At 31.9% G+C, this 24,472-nt stretch overlaps 1 protein-coding gene across 1 annotated transcript in view; it reads left to right on the plus strand.

The window, feature by feature from the left end:
* Positions 1-7,866: 7,866 nt before the first annotated feature.
* LOC126735178 (protein kinase C) overlaps positions 7,867-24,472 on the plus strand; it is a 34,535-nt gene continuing 17,929 nt past the window's right edge. Inside the window, exons 1-7 of the mRNA XM_050439128.1 lie at positions 7,867-8,779; positions 13,207-13,267; positions 13,341-13,497; positions 13,713-13,744; positions 18,000-18,070; positions 18,135-18,456; positions 21,937-22,101. Of these exons, the coding sequence (XP_050295085.1) occupies positions 8,438-8,779; positions 13,207-13,267; positions 13,341-13,497; positions 13,713-13,744; positions 18,000-18,070; positions 18,135-18,456; positions 21,937-22,101 (1,150 nt within the window). The 5' untranslated portion in view covers positions 7,867-8,437. The remainder of the gene's footprint in view (positions 8,780-13,206; positions 13,268-13,340; positions 13,498-13,712; positions 13,745-17,999; positions 18,071-18,134; positions 18,457-21,936; positions 22,102-24,472) is intronic.

Here is a 24,472-nt window from a genome sequence, read left to right on the forward strand (position 1 = left end):
TGACGTCACCAATTAGCCCTTTATACGTCATCAATTTGGAACAGTTATACCCACGTCCGGAGCTATTTTCTAAACGTCAAATGTCAAAGATATTGAAATAAGTGCGGGAAAAAATAAAAACAAACAAAAGATTTCCTTTTTAAAAATGACACAAAATTTATTATGGCTAATAAGTTTTCTTTTTTGATATTTATGTTTAAGAACTAATTACATATAATATGACTGGCGTCTGGGGTATTATTTAAAAACAAACAAACTTATGATAGTGACAGCTGACAAATTACGAAGTTACATAAACCAAACACGTCCAAGCGGACACGATTGGTTATGTTATAAAGGGACTGTTCAAGGTGAACCAAGGGCTTAACCGCGGTTAAAACCAATAGATCGCTTGGAATCGGTTAAAAACTACTATAATATTATATTTATTTGTAAAAATATACAAAAATCTATTATGCTTAATATTTTTTAAGAACAACGTCCATGTACACAATACAGCGCAACACATTATACATGTAAACAAATAACCGATCGACCGCAATATTAAAACATCCCATCTAAGCGAAAGCCTTAACCGTGACGTCATTTGACATTTTTGACAGTAACCGTTGGTTACCAGAGTTAGGCTTGGACAGGCTAATATTTTTTGTTGGCAACACTAAAAATGTTCAGAGGACTAACATCCAGGGTTGCCAGTCTATTACAATTATAATAGATCTATTACTTTTTCAAAACTTTTATTACCTTGTTACCATTTGCTAAAATCTATTACCTATTACCTTTTAAAAAGAAAATAAAAGCGCTCTACCTGCATAATTCGACTTTACGATATTGAGTTCATATTTCGACTCCTGATTATTTGAAATTCGCACGCGAGGCAAAAACTGAATGGTAGTACACTTCATAATAGGCGTCTTTTTCTTTGCGCGTTTAATGTTTCCGTTTCATATCGGCATCCGTTAAACAGTCAAAATTTATTTATTTTTTAAACTAAATATAGATTCGAGCCCAGAATATGCCTAATCCAACAACAATCACAACTTTTTTGAAAATTTATTACCTTTTTTTCAAATCTGTTACCTTTTCATTGGACATTCTATTGCCCCTTGCCAAATCAAACTGGCAACACTGCTAACATCAAAAGGACACAACCACTATAAAAATGGCGGCCACCAGGCAGTGGTCATTTTTGGGCATCGTGGCCATATGCATTAGCAGTCCAGGTATATTTATTAAGTTAATGGATATGAACTAGAGCCGCACGACTTCCTATAGTTCGTGCGGAACTGGGTGCACTCGGGGCAAAAACCCGCATTAATTACACCATAACGCCAATGGTTTGTATTTGCAAATTTTGCCCTGGTTCCGCACTCGTGCTTCATTTTTTCCCTAATAGATTTTGCTATAAGTAAATTTTCTAGACACCTGCACCGTTGATTGAATATTTGGGAAGATACGCAATCCTGTGTTAAAAAGTGTACCCGGTCGACTATCGGATTGCCGTTCAGTTTCGTGCACCGTGTGGTGCTGCCGCGAAGCGTCATATCTAGGAACGATTTATTTTAGCTGCGTGGACTTGGCTTTTGGCTTCTTTGAGTCAGGTTTTCAACGACGCTGGAATCTCCGGTTACGCGGCCGTGTTGGATATTTTTTTAAGATATGGGATGATGCTGCCAACTATGTTTTTATTATTTTTTTTGAACATACAACACGTGTCGTTTATGGGGTGGTCAAGTGATAAGTGATATACTTAAGGGTGGAGGCATATTGAAATTTCTTAAAAGTTTAATTTTATAAACAAATAATTACTTACCAAAATATGTTTTTGAGACAAAAATTAATACATAAATATATATAAAAAGCTATTTTTACAAAATTACCAACAAAGTTTAATACAAGTTATAATTCCAACAAACATTATGTTTCCTCCATTTTGTGTTCAAGAGGGTCAAGTTTTTAAATAAAAAGCCCGTTGCACTTAATTAACTAAAAACTAATATACAAAAAATATATGGAACAAATTTTAAGATATAAGTAGGTTTCACGTAAATATTATAAAGAATAATTGAAATAATTCATAAGACTTAATACCGATGGTAATATAACTTCTTGATCAATAATTTTTTGTAAAAAGTAACCCATTTTATCATGTGATTCAATATCTGAAAAATTGTGCAGCGTAGTGAGATCTGTAAAGTAAGGGGTTGTGAGTGAGGATGTTAATAGAAATAGAAAATAGGCCACATTTTAAGTTTTAAGCGACACAGGAAAATTTTCAATTACCAGTTGTTACAACTAACAACAATACTTAAAACTATAAGAAGATACCTAGTAACAAAAAAAAATAAACATTTTTACAACTATGCTTAAAACTATAAAAAGATACCTAGTAACAAAAAAAAAACATTTTGTTTAAAGACCCCGCATCACGGTTATAAAGGACGTCAATAGAGGTGGTATAATTAGAGGAAAATTGAGCGATATAGTGTCCTTTTATAATAAAATCTAAATACTTTGTAAAATCTAAATTTGGCAAAATCATTTTATTTTTTTTCTGGCGTTATTTCAAAATATATGACAAAAGTATTTCTTAAATGAATAAATTATTGTGACCACTTTTTCTCGCCTATACGATGACATCTTTAAATTTAAAATACGACGTTCTGTCTTTAAAGAGCCATCATCAACTTTGTTTTTCTTTGTCGGCGCTATATTGACCATTTGCAGTTTAACGACGCGGGAATCTTTGGGCGCCCGGCCGTTTTGTTATTTTTTTAAGACAAGGGCGATGATGATAACAGCGCTTTTATTTATTTTGTTATTGCCGATATTTAAATGCGCTGTGATTTCGCATAAATAACTAGATAAATGTGGTGGTCAAGTAATGTATTGGAAAGTGCTATCTCTTACAACTTAAATTTTATTAACAAATAATAAATTACTTACCAAAATCCTTTTTTGAGACAAAAATAAATAAATAAAAACAAAACAAAAATTCAATAAGCTTTTATTTATTAATTAGAAAATTAACAAAAACATTAAATAAAGATGATGATATAGGTAGGTTTCACGTAAATATAAAGAGTAAATTAAATAATTAAAGATTTAATATCTATATACGGTACTATAGTTTTTTAGAGTCAATAATTTTTTGCAAAAAGTAGCCCGTAATGTGATTTTTGAAAATACGGGTTTGTGAAACCAGCCAATATCTCAAAAACTGTGTAGGGTACTGAGATCTGTGAAGTACACTTTTTTTGGACAAAAATATTGAAAAATAGATACCTTTAACTGAAATTAATATAAAAATAAAATCGCAAAATTTAAAAGGTTTTGAAGAAGGGTGTAGCAACACTATAAAATATAGAAAATAGGCCATATTTTAATTTGCAATACAGGCAAACACTTAATTACTAATTCTTAAAACTAGAAAAAGTTAATAAGAAAAAAAAAACAAATATTTTGTTTAACAGTATAAAGGGTCTCATCGCGATTATACAGGAAGTCCAAAATAAGGATGAGCAGTAAATGGTTTAATTAGGCGAAAGTTGCGCAATATAAATGCAATTAAAAAATTGGAAAAATGCCAAATACTTCCTAATATTCAGGAAAAAGGTGAAATTTGGCAAAATGGTTTTTTATTTGTTTCTGGCGTTATTTGAAAACATAAAATAAAATCATTTATACATTGTTGTAAACACTTTCTCTCATTTACAAGTTAACATCTTTTCCTTTCGTATTTCGAAAACATCGTCGAGCCAGTTTTTGCCTCCTGACATATCTCCATAAAACTTAGGTTTATGATCGATAACAATTCCAAGAAATCTGTTATAATTATTCACTTCCAATTCTTTGTTGTGAATCATGAACTGCTCTGAACATAAAAACTTAACAATTTAGTCTTATCTATGTTTAAAGACAACAAATTAGCATCAGACCACTGTTTAATCATTAATAAATCTTTAGAAATTGTTCTTGATAATGTGCTTTTACTATTGTCTGTCCATAAAATAGTGGTGTCATCTGCAAAAATAGTGAAGAATCCTCTTATCTGGAGAGACGCCAGGTCATTTATATACAATAGAAATAAAATAGGACCGAGAAACGAACCCTGCTTACTACACAAAGTTCAGACAAACTGCCATTTGGCCAAACAAACTTTTTTCTGTCTAACAAAACAAAATTTTAACCATTCTAGAGTAACTCCCCTAAACTCTAAAAATATTTGTATTTACATTTCTTTTTCTTTTTAAACGGATATGTTGCATTCTTTTAGCCCTAATTTGGTTTTTTAAAACATCTATTTTAAAATGTACAGCACCCAACTGTTTTTTTGTATCGGATTTTGTGGATGAGGGACTTGATATTTGACATAGTTCATTTGCCTGTCGTTCTGGGCTTATTATTTTACATAATTCTTTTTTTTTCAGTTACAGGGTTTTCGGGGGTGGTACATAAACGCTTAACACTATAAATAAATAAATTTATATCTGCCTCATCATTATCATCGTCAACTGCTGGATTTCTCTTTCTAGAATAAGTTTTGATGGTGTCCGCTAAAACAAAAACATTACAAGGATAGAGTATTGCATATAGCTTATATTTATTTGTGTACAATTGCTGTATTGTTTCCCTGTAACGTTACATTTCTGTAATTTGCTTTTTAAAACATTTACTCTAATATCTAAAATCTTTAAAAAAGTTTCAAACCAAAAAATAATTAGCGGACCCTATAAATAAAAAGTAATATCCTATAAAAAGCATCTTTATCCCGCCCAAAAATGTTTGTGATACGTCTTTAACATCTTCTAGTTAGCAAATTAAGTGGCCTGTTAAATTTAAAATATTTGTTTGCTGTAGAACTTTTTTTAAAAAGCGAAGCTTTCTTAAAATAAATAGGCATTTCCAAATTTTGCTAAAAAGCAAACAAACTTTTTATCCTAAAATGAGGAGATCTATCGTCCATTTACATTTGTGCATTAAAAGAATTATCCTGTCTATATGTAAGTAACAGTGGCGGCTCCTTCTTAGGGTCAATTGGTCAATGACCCCCCTTAAATAATCTCATAAAAATACCAATTTTATTATAAATATCTTTTATCTAAAACTTCATTGTGAATTATAAAATTCTCTAAACAGTCTGCATTGGCAAAACAAATAAATATATTATCGCGCCTCGCGCGCATCACAAACCCCTCGGCTGGGCCGTATTTTAAATTGTCCCTATACAGTTCTTATGGCTTATGGAGAAATGCATGTAAAATAGAACAAAGAAGGCAGATTAGCATTTCGTGAGCGGAAGTGAGAGTCACCTTTCAGTCCTATATCGCTAACGTAGTCGACGGCCCGACTGGATGAGTGTTTTATTGTTTTGTTTTAGTTAGTTACTGTTTGCCGCCCGCACGAAATAATTGCCTTAAAATCTGCTGGAACATTAAATTATGAACGGCGGCTTGAGAAAAAGGAAAGTGGTCGACCAAAACCAAATATGAATTTAAAACAAACAACAAAGGATAGGGGTAAAGATATTCAAAGATATTTTAAAGAATCAATGTACAATTTGTGTGATTGGATTTGTGGCTGCAGTGTGAGAAATACATTTTTTTGCTACCCGTATTTATTGTTTTCGACCCTGTATGGGCGAAAAATGGAGTAACTGACATTAAGCATTTAAAAGTGAAAATTACAAAGCATGCTTCTTCCACTACTCATATAAATTTATCAATGAGTTACGCAAGTTTAGGACGTGTTAACATAAGACAGCAACTTGATAGTGTATATCGTAAATCTGTGCATGACTTTAATGAATCGGTTTCTAAAAATAGGTATATTTTAAACAAACTAATCGACTGTGTAAAATTTTGCGGAGTTTTCGAAATTGCATTGCGCGGTCATGACGAAAGTATCGGCTCCAATAATCCTGGAATGTTTCTGGGCCTTATCGATTTTGTTTCTGAACTGGATTTTATGTTTAAAGAACATATTGAAAAAAGTACAGTATTTAAAGGCACATCAAAAACAATTCAGAACGATATTTTAGAATCAATGTTAGCCATTGTACATACTCATATAATTAAGGAGATTGGCCAGACAAATTTTGTGGCAATTCAAGTAGATGAGACCACAGACAGCTCCAATAAAACGCAGATGATTGTCATATTGCGATATGTTTTAACTGATATTGTACATGAAAGATTTTGGAAATTTGTTAACCCTCCAGGTGCCACAGCACAACACTTAACTAATGTAATATTGGAAGAACTTCAATTATCAGAAATTAATGAAGCACCTGAAAAATTAATTGCCCAAAGTTACGATGGTGCATCAGTCATGAGCGGTAAACTGGGAGGAGTACAAACAAAAATTAAAGAAATATACCCAAATGCACACTTTATTTATTGCTATGCCCATCAACTTAATTTTATCCTGCAAAAAGCAGCGAGTCAACATAAACCGATAAAAATATTTTTTGCAAATTTACACGCTTTTTCGTCCTTTTCGGCCGATCTCCAAAACGTACGATGATTCTGGATGGAGTGGTTTCGATAACCTGTTTATACCCTTTTTCCTATATTTTTATTTAAAATATTTACTCTAATAAAAAGGCAAAGTTAATTTTCGGAAAACGATTTAAGCATTTAAAGTTATTTTTACCCGCTTAATAGGATAAATATCTCGGTAAATATTATTGAGTTTTATCTAAGTCTGTATTTTTTAATCTAAAATATAAATGCTAAAAGATCTTTCAAATACTTTAAAAAATCAATAGTTTGATTTGTTTTTTTTTCTATTAGAGTAAACTATAAGTTTTCAAACCAAAATGACCCCCCTGAAGATTGACCCACGAGCCGCCACTGGTAAGTAATATATAATAATAATTATAGTTATAATAATATTATAATACTTATTGTCGTAATAGGTAAGGTTTGTCACCAACTTGTAAAAGGGTTTGAAAATATGCAAAAGGGCAAATAGGAATATTTTCAGTAATGCGAGCACGAAAATGAGTATTAAAAGTATACCCACTCATGTACTTTTAACAACAGTTAAAAAAATCTGCCTATAAAAAATAAAATGTCAAGTTTAAGTAATATTATAATATTCTTTACTTACCATTTTCTCAATTTATTGATAAAACTTTTGCATCTAAGCTCTCAAGGCTTTGAGCATTACATCAGGTATCAGACAAAGAAATTGTGTTTCTAGAGGCCGGTTCTATAATTTAGAGTAAATTTATAACACTAATTTGGAAGGAAACAGTAAAATATCAAAAATAATACCTTTCCATGAAATTGAGCTGATTTTAAAAGTCTCTTTCGCTTATTACTTACTGCAATATATATTTTGTCAAAATGTTTTTCGCAAACCACTTTGTTTTTTAATAAATTTTCATCCATAACATATGTTTCCGCATTGCCTATATTTTCTATCCACTGGCTAAGCAACACTGGTTTTAAAATTGGAAATTTGAAAAAACTGAGAACATTGTTTTTACATTTTCTTACATTATTGCACCCACGATACGCACACTGATTAATTTTGCCTAAAGGAGCCATTGTCTCACAAACTAAACACATTTACATATATCTATCTATTTGTGATTATGATATCCAAGAAAATTTTTTAACAACTACCAAATTGGAATACGGGAAACACGAACCTGTGCAAAAACTCTCCCACACGACTCAGGGATATCGGCCGATTACTAATGAGAAGCAACGGACGAAATTATTTTCGCGCATACTGGAGAGAATCGCCATCTATTTTTCACGCATATTTGCGGTCACGCTTTAGCCCATAAGGTTGCGTATCTTCCCAAATATTCAATCAACGCCTGCACATTTCTCGCGTGACGTAATAATAATAATAATTCAATCCAACCGGTGAATGAAGCCCTCCTCGCAACCGAAGGGAAACCGAAACGACCTATCAACTATGACGGTCGACGTTGTCAAACGTTTTTTTAGTCCTGGCATTTAAATAGCTTGACCGAGACCCGACAACGGTGCGAAATATTTCAATGTCGATCCCGAAATTCCCGATTCTGCTCCCTGCGATCCTGGAATAAAAACCGGACCGGAGGCGGCGAGCGTCGTAATACGCAGGGCCGATGCCCGTGGGATCGAAAGGAGCCGAGGAGTGCGCGAAGCCCGACTACGATGATGACGGCAATGGCTGCTCCACCGAAGGCATCGTCACGGCTGTTTGTTTTCGGGGCTCCCGTTCCTGTTGGTTGTTTATCGATGTAGCTGATAAAACGCGCGGCAGCGACTAGTGGCGAGAGAGAGCTTAGTGCCGGGCGTGGCGCGAATAAATTCCCCATTACGTTATCCCCTTGGTTTATCATCATCATCATCATCGTCGTCGTCGTCGTCCTTACCTTACGCCCCGTTGTCGCGAGTGAGTAGTTCCTACAGTTTCTCGGGAGAGAGGTGCCATGTTCACGGGCACGGTGCGTGTAAAAATATGCGAGGCCCAAGGTTTGCGCCCGACCGACTGTTCCAAGAGGCACGCGTTTGGAAAAGCGGACGAGCAACCGCTCGATCCTTACGTTACCATCGACGTAGACGACGTGCAGATCGCCCAGTCTACAACCAAACAGAAAACCTTCGACCCTACCTGGAACGAGCAGTTCGACCATAATGTGGAGAACGCGAAAACGCTTACCCTTACCGTTTTTCATGACGCCGCGATTCCTCCCGATGTTTTCGTCGCTAATTGTACCATACCCTTTGAGGAGCTGCTTAACAGGAGCAAGGATGAACCTCCAGAGTTTTGGGTAACTACCAAGTCTATTGATCATTGTAAAGAGGTCAATATACTAAACTGAAACCTCTCTTCATATCTTATCTTATTATAAACAACACTGATAAGGTGATTAGTGTTGTTGTTTGAGCATTTTTATCTTTATTTTATCATAAATTGGCTCAGTGACATAGTGACAATGACACTCTTAAATGGGTGTTTGATAAGTAGGTCAACTACACTATCGGACAAAAGTAGAGAAACTTCTAAAAATTCTTTGATTTACGGAAACCATGTATTTAAATTAAATATTTACTACAAATATTGTAGTTCTCAACAACTGCGTTTTTTTACCGCATTTTACATGCCTCTTATCAGTTGTTTATTTACAATAAAAGAATTCAAATATTTTCGGATGGACATAAGTAGAGAAACCTAAATATCAATCGTCCAAATTTAGTATTTAGTTCGCTTTACGTGAGTTCTGTTGATAGTTTTGCATAGTTTTTTTAATCAACATGCCTCGCGGAAGATATTTGTCTGAAGACCTTCGTAGAAAAATAGTTGATGCACACAAGAGTGGTATACGACAAGTGGACATTAGTAAAACGCTTAATTTGCATAAGTCCGTTGTTAGCAAGACAATTTCTAATTTTAAAACACGAAATTCAACAAAAAGCATTAAAAAAAGTGGCCGCCCAAGAAAAACAACCAAACACATGGAAATGATGATAAAAAGAATTGCCCAGTCTGATCCTCACAAATCAGCAAATAAAATTTTAAGTGAATTACCTGGTGTTAATGTTAGTTCTAAGACCATACAAAGACGACTGAGGGAAGGAGGATTATTTAGTAGAAGAGCCGCTAAAAAGCCGTTTATTAGCAAGAAGAATCAGAAGGCCCAACTCAACTTTGCACAAAAATATTTGCATTGGACAACCAACGACTGGAAAAAAGTTCTTTTTACTGATGAAAGTAAGTTCAATTTGTTTGGGTCCGATGGAATCTCATGGGTACATCGACCACAAGGCAAAAGATTCGATCCAAGATATACACAGCCTACGGTAAAGCATGGTGGTGGCTCCTGCATGGTATGGGGTTGCTTCTCTGGGTTCGGTACAGGACCATTACACATCATTGAGGGTATCATGGATCGATTTGTGTATTTAGACATCCTACAAAATGTAATGCTACCCTTTGCTGAGGATAATTTACCTTTGACTTGGATATTCCTACAAGATAACGACCCCAAACATAAATCAAAGGTTGTCAAAGATTGGTTTTTATCGGAAAATATTAGGGTTATGGACTTTCCTGCGCAAAGTCCCGATCTTAACCCGATTGAAAACCTCTGGGAGGAACTAGACCGGCGTGTAAGGCAACATCAGATCAGTAATAAAAATGATCTTATAAAAGTTTTACAAGATTCCTGGAATTCTATTGGAGAGGAAACCATTATGAAACTGTTGGAATCCATGCCAAATCGATGCCGCGAGGTGATTGCCAATAAGGGATACTCTACTTACTATTAATTTTTCTAAGATAGAAATAAGAAATAACTTGTACTTTTGGAATAAAATTTAGTTTCTCTACTTTTGTCTCATAAATATTTTGTTTAATTAAATTAAATCTTAGGATTTTCTTTTACAATTTATTTTACTTTATACAAATTAACTCTTAACAATTATTGTTGATTTTCATTATGTGTAGAACTGCATTAGTTTTGAAGTATTCAAATAAAACGCAAATTTAAAAAGTTTCTCTACTTTTGTCCGATAGTGTACCTGAAACTTTGGTTTTGTCCACTTTTTTATGGATTTTAGGAAAATAATAATTTTTCCATTTAACAAAAGTGATACTTAAGGTCCATAATTGTCACATTTCTATTTAATAAAGTGGAAAAACAGGTGCTTGTTCCATTTTTGTTTTGAATGCCCTTGATTGCATCTCAATTATTACTTTATTTTCTTTCCTAGGTTAATAATAATAATAAAGAATGTGTTTTAAACTTATGCCACTGTAAACCAACATTTTAATGTTGACCCCTAATCAGATCAAAACAAATATATTACCTTAAAAAATCCTCTAGGATCCTAAGGATCTACAATAAAATACTTTTCATTCTTCAGGTGTGTTCAACTAGGGTGAACACAGCATACAAATGAAACCCAAAGGATAAAATAGTAGTACATCATAACAAATTACATATTTGTTAAATCAAGTACCTAATTGAAATAACAAATGTAAGCCAGTGAAAGTCCTAATGAGATTCTTGTAATAAGTACACAACCAAACAACCTTTTCCTTTCACATTAGGAGGCAACATAACTTATCAAGTATATTTAAAAGATCACCCATTCCCGAGGGCATAGAACCAAAATATAGCAACTGAACTAGATGAAACCCTATTTCAATTCAATTCAACATGTCCTTATTCAGGTAATAATAGAATACACCATTATTGCCTACAAAGCTGAAGATTAGCTAAAGCTACTTCATGTTTTCATAAATAGTGACAAAGTACACTTAACAATAACAAGCCTTAACAAGAAGAAGAGAGATTATATGATTTCATTTCCTTATACTATTTCATTCATTTATATGTTTCCACCAAAAGGAAATTCTTGCTTTCTTATAAAAATAGAAAAACTATACACTATTACAGGTCATAAAGGCATTAAAAAGAGTGATATAAAAAGTTAAAAAGTGTGCATTATATGTACCTATAAGATCTTCCAAAAAAGTTGAGTGAAGGGGCATAGTTCAATCTAGATTAGATACGCCAACTTCTAAAATCACTTGCCAAACAGTAAATTACTACTAACTAATTTTCTTTTCCAGGACTGCTGGTCAAACGACACAATTTTCAGATTTCAGATTTGAGCAAAAATCTGATAATTTCTTAAAAATTTGAACAATTCTATTTGAATTTAGTCTTGTAATTTATCGAAGGGTTGTTCAGGGTTACATTAAAAAAAAACTGTTAAGAAAATGAAAAATTTGTAACCACAGTAATAGAAAGATCAACAGGGGATGTCAATTTTTTTCGGTTTGCTATGAATGTCTATAATTTCAAAAGTACTCAAGATTTTTTTTTAATATATTTTTTAAATCCCTGAGCACCTGGTCTATTGTCCTTTTTCGGTGTATCATTGATATTTGAGACACCATGTATATATCTTACAGTCTTCCTGTGAAATTCTTTAAAAATCCACAATCCTAACTTATTTATTTATTTCCAACAAACACATTTACAGAGAGTAAAATGTAATTGCATGAAGGAAGTAATGAAATAGACTTATAAATCTAACTCGAAAAAATAAAAACAGGAACAAAAGCAATTACCTATCCTAAAGACTAGGCAATTGAAGAACTAGACCAGACAAAAAGCAAAACCTAATCAACCACACTGACCAAAAGTAACCATCTGTAATTTAACCTTAAATAAATCTTAGGACCAATGAACTTAAGTTAATTAACCAATGAAATACCTTTGTATTTAATGCTATTTGCATTAAAGTGTATAAACTAAACTGATTGCATTTTTCATCTTTGGTGTAGATATTTAAAACTCTCAAGTATGCCTTTGTAAGACACCAAGTATGAATAAGCATTATATTCTCTAACAAACAAGTACCACAAAAATCGTTTTTGTACCTTTTCAATAAGATCTATATTAACTTCTGCCTGTGGTGCTCATATTACAGAATCATACTTGAAATGGAGTCTCATCAAGGGATTATGCACTTTGACTGTACTATAAAACTGTTTAAAATGCTTGTGGTTCCTTATTATAAATCTCAACATTTTATAAGCTTCATTTGTTATTATATTGAAATGATTATTAAGCTTCAAATCTGCTTGAAAGTTCACATCAAGATCTTTGCACTTAAATTTTCTGGGCAATTCACGATGTTTGTCATTTTATAATGACTTGTAAATGTCATAACAGAATACTTACCAAAATTGAGCAACATTTTATTTTTCTAAAACCAACCTGCATTTAGATGCAGTAGTAGTAGTCTGGTTTTCAATTACCCTGAACATCTTAAAGTAATCGGTAAATATCAAAGGGAGGCATATTTAAGACAACTTGCAACAAGTCATTTATAAATAAAGCATATAACAGAAGGGCTCAAATTACTAACCTGAAGAACACCAGTGGTTGCCATGGAAAAAACTCTACCAACCCTCACTCTTTGAGTTCCTTCTGTCAGAGATGAAATTGAAAATATTGAAACATTAGTTGAAAGCCAAATTTATCCAGTGGCGCTTTAAATGCACTTGATGAGTACATTTAAAACATCACCCATTGAGAGCATAGAACCAAAATATACCAATTAAACTAGATAAACTTGATGCTCAATAAGTAACTTTAAGTTAGCTGGACCCTAGATTGATCAAACATTAATTTTTTGCAATAAACTTAGTTCAATATCCTAAACGAGTGCCTATTTCCAGGTCAACCTAGAACCCAAAGGCAAACTAAAGATCAAGGTGGACCTGAAACATTCAACAAATGGTAAGAACACCCAGAAACAACCCAGAAACCTCTTGTATGTAACCACTAATTGTGTTTATTTTTTAACTGAAAGATTATGGCGCCAAACCCAGAGAATTCAAGGAGCGACAGGGATTCAACAGGCGTCGCGGCGCGATGCGACGCCGCGTCCACCAGGTCAACGGGCACAAATTCATGGCCACATTCTTGAGACAGCCGACATTTTGTTCTCTGTGCAGGGAATTCATTTGGTAAGGAACCCGGACCGCCATATCCTTTTTATTTTTTTTTACAAACTCATATTAAGGACTCATTTTTCTCATCCATTGAAAGTCCAAAGTTTGCCTTAATATGAGTCTGTTTTTTGGGTTCGCTAGGGAGGGCTTCTTTTTGTGGCTTGAGGTGTTTTAAAAAATGTCACACTTTCGGTTCCGTCGAATAACGTTAATAACGGTTTTGTTTACAGGGGTTTAGGCAAACAAGGCTATCAGTGTCAAGGTACGATTGATATTACTTAGAGCATGTTAACTAACCTGTTTAAATTGGTGTGTGATTGGTGTTTCGTTGTGTCGACTATTTTAGCCTAAATGCTTAACCGTTTTTTTTTTAAATGTAAATAAATGTGCCTCATGCATGATAAGAAATAATGATGTCTTTTATATACAAGCTTTTTTTGTCCTTTTAACCTGTAAATGATGAGATATATTGTTTTATATAGTGGTACAGACACTTCAGAGGGTGATTGATCATTGATCATTGGGTCATTGTAAGCAGGAAAATTCCCATTATGAAAATCAATAGTAATTTAACAATTATAAAAAGCGTGACAAAAACCGAAAATTATCCAGTGTTGATCTAAAAATATGTAAAATCGTCCATAATATCCTGAACTTTTATATATTTGATATAACACCACTTGTACGTACAACTTAACAAAAACGCATTATAATAGTAATAAACCAATCCTGTAATAAATATAATCCTTTGACAAAGGATATGCCCAAGATTTCAATCTCGTTCTTTCGACAGGAGATTGGGATGCATAATTTGTACTATGAAATGTTAAAAAGAACAATATATTTTGCCTAAAATTTCTAAAGAGAATATTGAAAGATTATTTCAAAAATTTCATGGTAGAATATTTTAACATTAACTAATTTGTATAAAACAACCAAATCAGCATAAACTCTCCAATGTCTCCATGTTTTTAAGTCCAATACCCTCTGACCATGGTCATATACATGGTCATTGGGAATTCTTGTACCAAATTTGTATAAGCAAAACATGATAAATTTATTTTGGACTCTTTCCAAAATAAATAAACTCAAAAGAATGATTGTTTTTCTTAAAGGAATTTTTTATTTTAAAAATTCAACAGAATGTCAATAACTCAAAAAATTGATCAGATGCTGTTTTGAAAATTTGTACACATATTCTTTGGACAATTTCATTGGACTCCTATTTCAGCGTTTCTCAAAATTCGTACAAGATTTTGAGAAAAAAAATATTTTATAAAAAAAAATAATTTTTTATTCTAAAAATTCGACAAAATGTCCATAACTCAAAAAATTGATCAGATATAGTTTTGAAAATTTGTACACATATTTTTTGGACAATTTCATTGGACACCTATTTCAGCGTTTCTCAAAATCCGTACAAGATTTTGAGAAAAAAAATATTTTATAAAAAAAAATAATTTTTTATTCTAAAAATTCGACAAAATGTCCATAACTCAAAAAATTGATCAGATATAGTTTTGAAAATTTGTACACATATTCTTTGGACAATTTCATTGGACACCTATTTCAGCGTTTCTCAAAATTCGTACAAGATTTTGAGAAAAAAAATATTTTATAAAAAAAAATAATTTTTTATTCTAAAAATTCGACAAAATGTCCATAACTCAAAAAATTGATCAGATATAGTTTTGAAAATTTGTACACATATTCTTTGGACAATTTCATTGGACACCTATTTCAGCGTTTCTCAAAATTCGTACAAGATTTTGAGAAAAAAAATATTTTATAAAAAAAAATAATTTTTTATTCTAAAAATTCGACAAAATGTCCATAACTCAAAAAATTGATCAGATATAGTTTTGAAAATTTGTACACATATTCTTTGGACAATTTCATTGGACACCTATTTCAGCGTTTCTCAAAATTCGTACAAGATTTTAAGAAAAAAAATTTTTATAAAAAAAAATAATTTTTTATTCTAAAAATTCAACAAAATGTCCATAACTCAAAAAATTGATCAGATATTGTTTTGAAAATTTGTACACATATTTTTTGGACAATTTCATTGGACACCTATTTCAGCGTTTCTTAAAATTCGTACAAGATTTTAAGAAAAAAAATATTTTATAAAAAAAATAATTTTTTATTCTATAAATTCGACAAAATGTGCATAACTCAGAAAGTTGATCAGATATAGTTTTGAAAATTTGTAGACATATTCTTTGGACAATTTCATTGGACACCTATTTCAGCGTTTCTCAAAATTCGTACAAGATTTTGAGAAAAAAAATATTTTATAAAAAAAAATAATTTTTTATTCTAAAAATTCGACAAAATGTCCATAACTCAAAAAATTGATCAGATATAGTTTTGAAAATTTGTACACATATTCTTTGGACAATTTCATTGGACACCTATTTCAGCGTTTCTCAAAATTCGTACAAGATTTTGAGAAAAAAATATTTTATAAAAAAAAATAATTTTTTATTCTATAAATTCGACAAAATGTGCATAACTCAGAAAGTTGATCAGATATAGTTTTGAAAATTTGTAGACATATTCTTTGGACAATTTCATTGGACACCTATTTCAGCGTTTCTCAAAATTCGTACAAGATTTTAAGAAAAAAAATTTTTATAAAAAAAAATAATTTTTTATTCTAAAAATTCAACAAAATGTCCATAACTCAAAAAATTGATCAGATATTGTTTTGAAAATTTGTACACATATTCTTTGGACAATTTCATTGGACACCTATTTCAGCGTTTCTCAAAATTCGTACAAGATTTTGAGAAAAAAAATATTTTATAAAAAAAAATAATTTTTTATTCTAAAAATTCGACAAAATGTCCATAACTCAAAAAATTGATCAGATATAGTTTTGAAAATTTGTACACATATTCTTTGGACAATTTCATTGGACACCTATTTCAGCGTTTCTCAAAATTCGTACAAGATTTTGAGAAAAAAAATATTTTATAAAAAAAAATAATTTTTTATTCTAAAAATTCGACAAAATGTCCATAATTCAAAAAATTGACCAGATATAGTTTTGAAAATTTGTACACATATTTTTTGGACAATTTCATTGGACACCTATTTCAGCGTTTCTCAAAATTCGTACAAGATTTTGAGAAAAAAATATTTTATAAAAAAAAATAATTTTTTATTCTAAAAATTCGACAAAATGTCCATAACTCAAAAAATTGATCAGATATAGTTTTGAAAATTTGTACACATATTCTTTGGACAATTTCATTGGACACCTATTTCAGCGTTTCTCAAAATTCGTACAAGATTTTGAGAAAAAAAATATTTTATAAAAAAAAATAATTTTTTATTCTATAAATTCGACAAAATGTCCATAACTCAAAAAATTGATCAGATATAGTTTTGAAAATTTGTACACATATTCTTTGAACAATTTCATTGGACACCTATTTCAGCGTTTCTCAAATTTCGTACAAGATCTTGAGAAAAAAAAAATTATAAAAAAAAATAATTTTTTATTCCAAAAATTCAACAAAATGTCCATAACTCAAAAAATTGATCATATACAGTTTTGAAAATGTATACACATATTCTTTGGACAATTTCATTGGACACCTATTTCAGCGTTTCTCAAAATTCGTACAAGATTTTGAGAAAAAAAAATATTTTTATAAAAAAAATGATTTTTTATTCTAAAAATTCGACAAAATGTGCATAACTCAGAAAGTTGATCATATACAGTTTTGAAAATTTGTGCACATATTCTTTGGACAATTTCATTGGACACAGTATACTATTATAATTCTACTATTCATTATTGCAAGTCTAGTTTTTATGTGAATTATATTTTATTTTTACATTTTTTTTACTTCTAGTTTTTTAGTTGTGTTAACTTCTACCATAAGGGTTGCTTGGCACATTGGAAGTAAAGAAAGTTTTCCAAGTTCCATGTTTAAAAATTGAATGGCGAGAGAATTGTTTTTACAAGCAAAAAGTCTATGATTCATATCATCAATTGACTGATTATCACAATAGCAAATTTATGTGTCTTTCATGTGGGTATTTTCTTATCAATGCTATTTTTATACATGTATTCCAAATAAGAACAATTTTTAAGTAATTTTGAAGAGGCCAGAGACGTGCTGAGACATGGTTTTTAATCATTTTCTCTAAACGACGTAAGATGTAATAGAAAATTTACGGGACACAAAGGTTCCATTTTTTTTTTTAAATTTAACGCTCTGTATCTGGCAAACGTCTGGCAGCGTCTCCGGACATATGTTTATATGGACTTTTTTACAAGGAATCACCTCTCAAAATTAAAGTCATCACTTATATTACATCCTGTATAGCCCATTTTTTTCTAATAAAGCTTACTCTATTCTATTAATGTATTTCTTTACAAAATATAACATAAAATCAATGGCAAATCAATTGCAGATCTTAAAATGACTAAAACAATCACCCTCTGAACATCTAACACCTGATAAAACTGGCCTTAAATTAATGAAACCTTTTTACAGTGTGCACCTGCGTAGTCCATAAGAGATGCCACCACGTGGTCCTGACGAAATGTCCCGGCATGAAGGAGGAAGTAAGTTATAAATTGTCCTCACTTCCAACTCATTTCAACGCAATTTTTTTTTCTCTCCTTGAAGCCCTCCGTACAAAGTACCGGTTTCAATGTAAATATCCCGCATCGGTTCGTGGTGCACAACTACAAGCGGTTCACGTTTTGCGACCACTGCGGCTCCCTGCTTTACGGCCTATTCAGGCAGGGGCTGCAGTGCGAGGTCTGCTCGTTGAACGTCCACAAACGGTGCCAGAAGAACGTCGCCAACAATTGCGGCATCAATACGAAACAAATGGCCGAAATATTGTCCGCTATAGGTAACAAACCAAACGCTACAGCGGTTTTTGAGCCTCCCGTACACCGTCATCTCCCTGTTGTGTTTAGTCCGTTCACTTTGCTTTTGCATGGTATGTTTTATTTTTTTTTTATTATTTTTTTTTTATTACCGGTAAGTCAAAGCGTTTATATTTTTTTGGCTTTTGAAAGCATGTCGCTGTTAAAGAGTCTTTGTCTTTGTAAACAATGTATTGGTTAAAGAAAACGGTCTTATGGTTAGAATTTGTGGTCTGACACCGACACTCTTTAATTTATCCTCGACACGTGTTTTACTAACGATGTTAGCAGCTTTAGAAGAATTTTTTGTCCTGAAGGATTTTTAAGCCTTCATTGAAAAAACCACACAAATCCACACATTAGAAGGTTTTTGATACAAGTTTTTATAAATCATGTCCAAGAGGAACGATAGTTTAAGGTAACATGGGTCATAACTCTTCTTCTAATTCTCAATCCGTTTGATTTTTGTCTTAAAAGATTAGAATCTTTATTGAAAAAATCACCTAAATCCATGCATTAGAAGGTTTTTGATACAAGTTTTTGGCAATCAGGTCCAAGAGCAAAAACAGTTATTGCTAACTTGAGACATAACTCTTTTTCTAGGGCTCAGAACGGCTTGATTTTTATTTTTTGAAAATTTCTTTAGTATGTTCTTAAGCTTCCATTGAAAAAATCATCCATTAGAAGTAATTTTATACAAATTTTTGAAAGTCATGTCCAAGAGGAAATACAGCTTTAGGTAACTTGGGTCATAACTTGATTTCTAATCCTCAGATCCGGGAGTGAAACTTTATTTTAAAGGTCTTTAAATTCCCTTTATAACGATGTAAAATTTATCTACTTCAATTCAGTGGTTTTGGAGATTTATTGATTTAAAACTAAAATAAAACTAATACATAATCATTACTGGGGATCAATACATTTGGCAGGAATGTAGTTTAAATATGAAGAATGAACTGACCCGTCAGGCAAGTAAATGTTGGAAATGACCACCTCCATGCAGTAATAAGGATTTTGCTCAAAACATTGTTTCACTCATTCACAATTCTTAAACGCAAATCTTCTAAGGATGTTGGTTGAGTAGCATAGATTATGCTTTTTAAGTGACCCCACAAAAAATCCAAAGGTGATAAATCTGGCGATCTTGGGGACCATTCAATGGCACCTCTTCTGTCTGTGCATCGATCTGGACACGTCTGATCTAAATATTGACGAACACGTAATACGTAATGTGGTGTGGCACCATCCTGTTGGAACATCAACTTATTCCCAATCTACCGCCGATCTTTCTAATTTTCAATTATGATAGTTAAATGGCAGGATCTATGACGTCTTCCAGTAATTCGAAATACATTTCACCGGTCAAATTTACAGGTAAGACAAAGGGATTAACTAAATGATCGCTAAAAATACCTGCCTAAACATTTAATTTTTGGCTGCCGTGTGTTTGGTTGTGCATCGTTCATTCATATTTTGACAAAATTGTGATCGCCAATCAAAATCGTCTTCATTAAAATATTGTACAAGGTGAATTTTATATGGATGAAAATTATGGGCCTTTAGAATTCGTTAGGTACTACATACTGTACCACACACAGTATCCAATTTGCGGTTACTTAATGAAGGATCTACATAAAGATGCCCTAAAACCCCCACTTCTATTGCTTCGACCCTTATGGGATTTTCAATGTTACGTTTTTTATAATTTCGTTAATTTTTGTATAAAGTGTTAAAAGATGGTTTAGCAACAAAGTTTGGTCGAATCAGTCCCAAACTATGCACTACATTCCTATTTAAAATAAGTACAATAAACAACTTTTTTGCCACAAAAAACGCTCCAATAACGCTATTTTCAACAACAAAATGATAAAAAACCATGAGAATAATGAAGAAAAGCGCTTACTTATTAAGTAAATGCTTTTACTAAATTTTTTTCTAAAAATAATACAAACTAATCTGATGTACCTATTAAAGGCTACTTTCAGCTTTAAATCGATAATTCACCACAACTATTAAATCAAAACGACGGATCTAATCGTTTTTCTAAAAAAAAAACTGCACGTAAATGCTTCTGTTTCGTTTTCGATGCGCCAACCTGTATACAATTGTTTGTAAATCAAGTCCAAGAGGAACGACAGTTTTAGGCAGTCAGAACGTCACTTCTAGTTCTCAGATCAGTTTGATTTTTGTTTTAAAAGATTCTTTAGAATGTTCTTAAGCTTCTATTGAAAAAATCACACAAATCCACGCATTAGGAGATTTGATATACCAGTTTTTGGAAATCAGGTTTAAGAGGAAAACAAACAGTTTTAGGCAGCTCCTTCTAGGGCTCAGATCGGCGTGAATTTTTTTTTTTTTGAAAATTTTTTAGAATGTTCTTAAGCTTCCATTAAAGAAATCACACAAATCCTTGCATTAGAAGGTTTTTATACACGTTTTTGGAATTCAGGTTCAAATAGAAACATAGTTTTAGGTAACTTCAGTTATAACTCTACTTCTATTGCTCAGATCGGCTTGATTTGCGCTTGAAAAGAATATTTAAGATGTTCTTAAGCTTTTATTGAAAAAAGCAAACAAATCCATGCATTAGAAGTATTTTTATACAAATTTTTAAACATCATGTCCAAGATGAAAGGTAACTTGAGTCATAACTTCACTTCTAGTCCTCAGATCTGTTTGATTTTTATCTTAAAAGATTCTTTAGAATGTTTTTAAGCTTTCATTGGAAAAATCACACAAATCCATGTATTAAAAGATATTTTATATAAGTTTTTGGAAATCAGGTTCAAGACGAAAGGCAATTTCAGGTAACTTGGGTTATAACTTTACTTCTAGTACTCAGATCGGTTTGATTTTTGCTTTGCTGAAAAAATCACAAGAACCTGCGTGCTATAGAAGCATTTTTACGAATTAAAACACGCGTCGAGAATAAAATGAAGAGTTTTGGTTATTGGTAAAACTGTTTTGTGATTAAGCAAAATGTGAAAAATGTCCAATAAGTGCACGGAACCCAATAAATGGGCAGAATTCCTTAAAAGTTTTGTAATTGTTTGTTGCAATTTTTTCTTCCATAGTATCCCTAGTATGTCACCATCGTTTTTCAAGCAAAGCAATTCAACATTTCTTAGTAATAATTTATTTATTGCACTTATTATAGTAATATCATTTTGAATAATAAGGATTTCTCTCTCTAACAATTATACCATAAAAGACACCCAAGGAAATAACATCAAATACCCAAGAGATTGTACTACAGAAATACCTTTAAACTCCTAGTTGAAAGATCACTGTAGGTTAAATCTGGGGTTCAAGTAAGCGACAAGATCCTTGGACTGTCATAGAAATTGGGTAATATTCCCAAAACTTTGGCCACCTTCCATAGCGTCCTTAAAGCCTGTGAAATTTTTTTTTGTGCGAAGCTTTTGCTTGATATTTTGGCGAAAGCCCTTTAATCTCTCTCGCCAATTTGTCAGTAACCCTTAACGGCTGCTGTATATATGGCATCGCGTACCGCTTAAATAACACTTTAGTGCCATAGTAAAAATACTTTACAGGCGTATCACCGGACAGTAAAACACCCATAAGACGAGCCAAAGTTTTACCGGCGTCCGGAAGTGACGGACCGGTGGACGGTGGTGCGGACATTTGCCGTTCCTCGGACGATGGCGCCATGGTCGATAATCTCGCGCGCCTTATGGAAGAAAAACTACAAAATAATGGTAAATAGGTTGTATTATATGTTATACATAGGTTAGGTTTACTTTAGTGTTTGTTTACGTTTCTGTCTGCTAAGTTTTTGGTTGATTTAAGAGTTTACACTGAATTTAATACGTTTGAAGGAAGCTGATCGAAAGATTATTCAGTTCAGCCTCAGTGTCAAGAAGAAAGATAAACTTTTTTTTAAATTGAATTGTTGGGATTTTTTTGTGATATATGTCATAAATTAATATCTAAAAACTGTTCACGAGTGAGGAGTTCTGAGATGCGAGAAAGATGCTTGCGTCACTTCTGTCCCATTAATAATATGACCGATATTATTGATCAGTTAAAAGATCAATCAGAACTCATTATTGAAAAGCTTAATGCAATAATTCAAGCCAATAAAGAGTTAATTCAGTCTATGACTGGTTCTACAGTGTTAAAAAGCCAGGATGATGTCACCAATGTCTCAACCATTCCCTTAACCACTTCAGAACAAAATTATTTACAATCAAAGGCTATAGAGGGTGTTGCAAAAGATAAACAAAAATAAGCAAGAAATATTCCGAAGTTTTCTAAGCTATCACCTAAAGTAACCTGCCAAGTAGCTCGAACTTTGTAAAGGGCAGTAATAAAAACTCCACATCTCGACTGCACCTGAAAGGAAGTGGAATTCTAAATCCTGATTGTAGTAAAAATATGATCAAAGCCATAGACATATAAATAAGGGGAGACAACACGTTTCATTCATAAATTCGGTTTGTTGACGATCAAGCATGTCTTTATGCTTTAACGTAAGCGGAACAGAGACAGAGAAGAGAGAGACCGCCAGAAAACCGTCAACATCGCATCAAACGATTCACGTATCTACGAGTGCAATCAGATGCGCCCGCCATATGAGCCGGCGATATTGGCTTCTCCGTCTGTCACTAATAAAAGGAGAAAGACGTAATGACATCATCTGGCAGTCCAAAAATATTTCATATCAGTCGGCTATATTTCGTCGGCGTCGCCCAGTGGCGTAACCGTTAAAAAAATTAAAAATTGGTGTAATCAAAAATATTTATATTAAAATATTTTATGAAATTAATTAGCGATGGTAAAGATTGTAGATATCTTTTTCTTATTTAATTACATACGAAACATTAAAAAAATTTACGTATATTACCCGGTTGGTTATAATACATAGGTACATAATTATTATATTCTTAAAAATGTTTGGTTTATTGAAGCCTTTTTGTATCTTTAATATTTTGGATATTTATTAACAAAAACGTGGCATGTTTTTTGCCATTACCATTTTGTTATTTGTTGTATTTTTAGTTTAATGGATTTTTTGTTAAAAATCTGTCATTATATGATAGATTTTTACGATTACAAAAAAAATAGCTACGGCAAATATATTTGATTGCTATAAAGACAGAATCTTAATAGATGCTTTGTTAAGAAAATTAGACGTTCAATTACATACATATTTACATATCTCATCACGTGACATGCGATATAACATATTTAAAGCTATTCGTTTAAAGGCGTCTAAAAGTTATTACTAATAACATTTTATTATTATAGGTCAGAATATCTTTAAGATCCAAACCGGAATATAAGAAAATAAAATACAATTTGTACTGTAACATTTTATTTTCTACTTAAAATATACAAATTATGAAGCACGTAAAAACGAAAATATAAATGTAGGCAACTTACTAAAACAAAAAGAAATAAACAAACTTGCTTATGTTAGTATACTTATGTACAGGCAGGGGCTTTAAATGGAATGGTGCCTAATATGGCCCATTGGCTTACCAAAAACGTTTAAAATCGTATTTTAAAAAAACTAAATTTCAGAGCCATAATAGGCATCTTTCCATTTAAAGTCCCCACCCTGTATTTATAACATAGTAATAACCGAAGCCATACTTACGAATTAAAAGATTCAATATTTGGAAGATTACTTGGGTTAGTATTATCTTCGACAGCATTGGAAAAAGTTTCCCAATCAGCACTAAAAATTAAAATATTTATATAAAATAAAAAAAAAATTTATATAAAATAAAATATAAAATGTCATGTATACCAAGTATAAACAATTTTGACAATCTAGTGCAATATGGAATTACTTAATAACAATAATTAATATTTTACCAAGAATTAGGGTAATATAAGTAGGAATATCAATGAAATTAAATAAAGGTTGATGTTAACTTAAAAAGTCATGAATCATAAAAAATATTCATTATTTACATAAAGAGCTATTTACTAAGTATATACCCTTGAAATATGTTTTTTTTTAATCATTATAAATTATATAGCTTATAATTGGCAATACTAAAGTGTTAAATTTCATGTAAATTTCTCATTTTTAAAATTCAATAAATAAAGATCAGTTGG

The sequence above is a fragment of the Anthonomus grandis genome, chromosome 4 (assembly GCF_022605725.1).
Source record: "Anthonomus grandis grandis chromosome 4, icAntGran1.3, whole genome shotgun sequence".
NCBI lineage: Eukaryota > Metazoa > Arthropoda > Insecta > Coleoptera > Curculionidae > Anthonomus > Anthonomus grandis.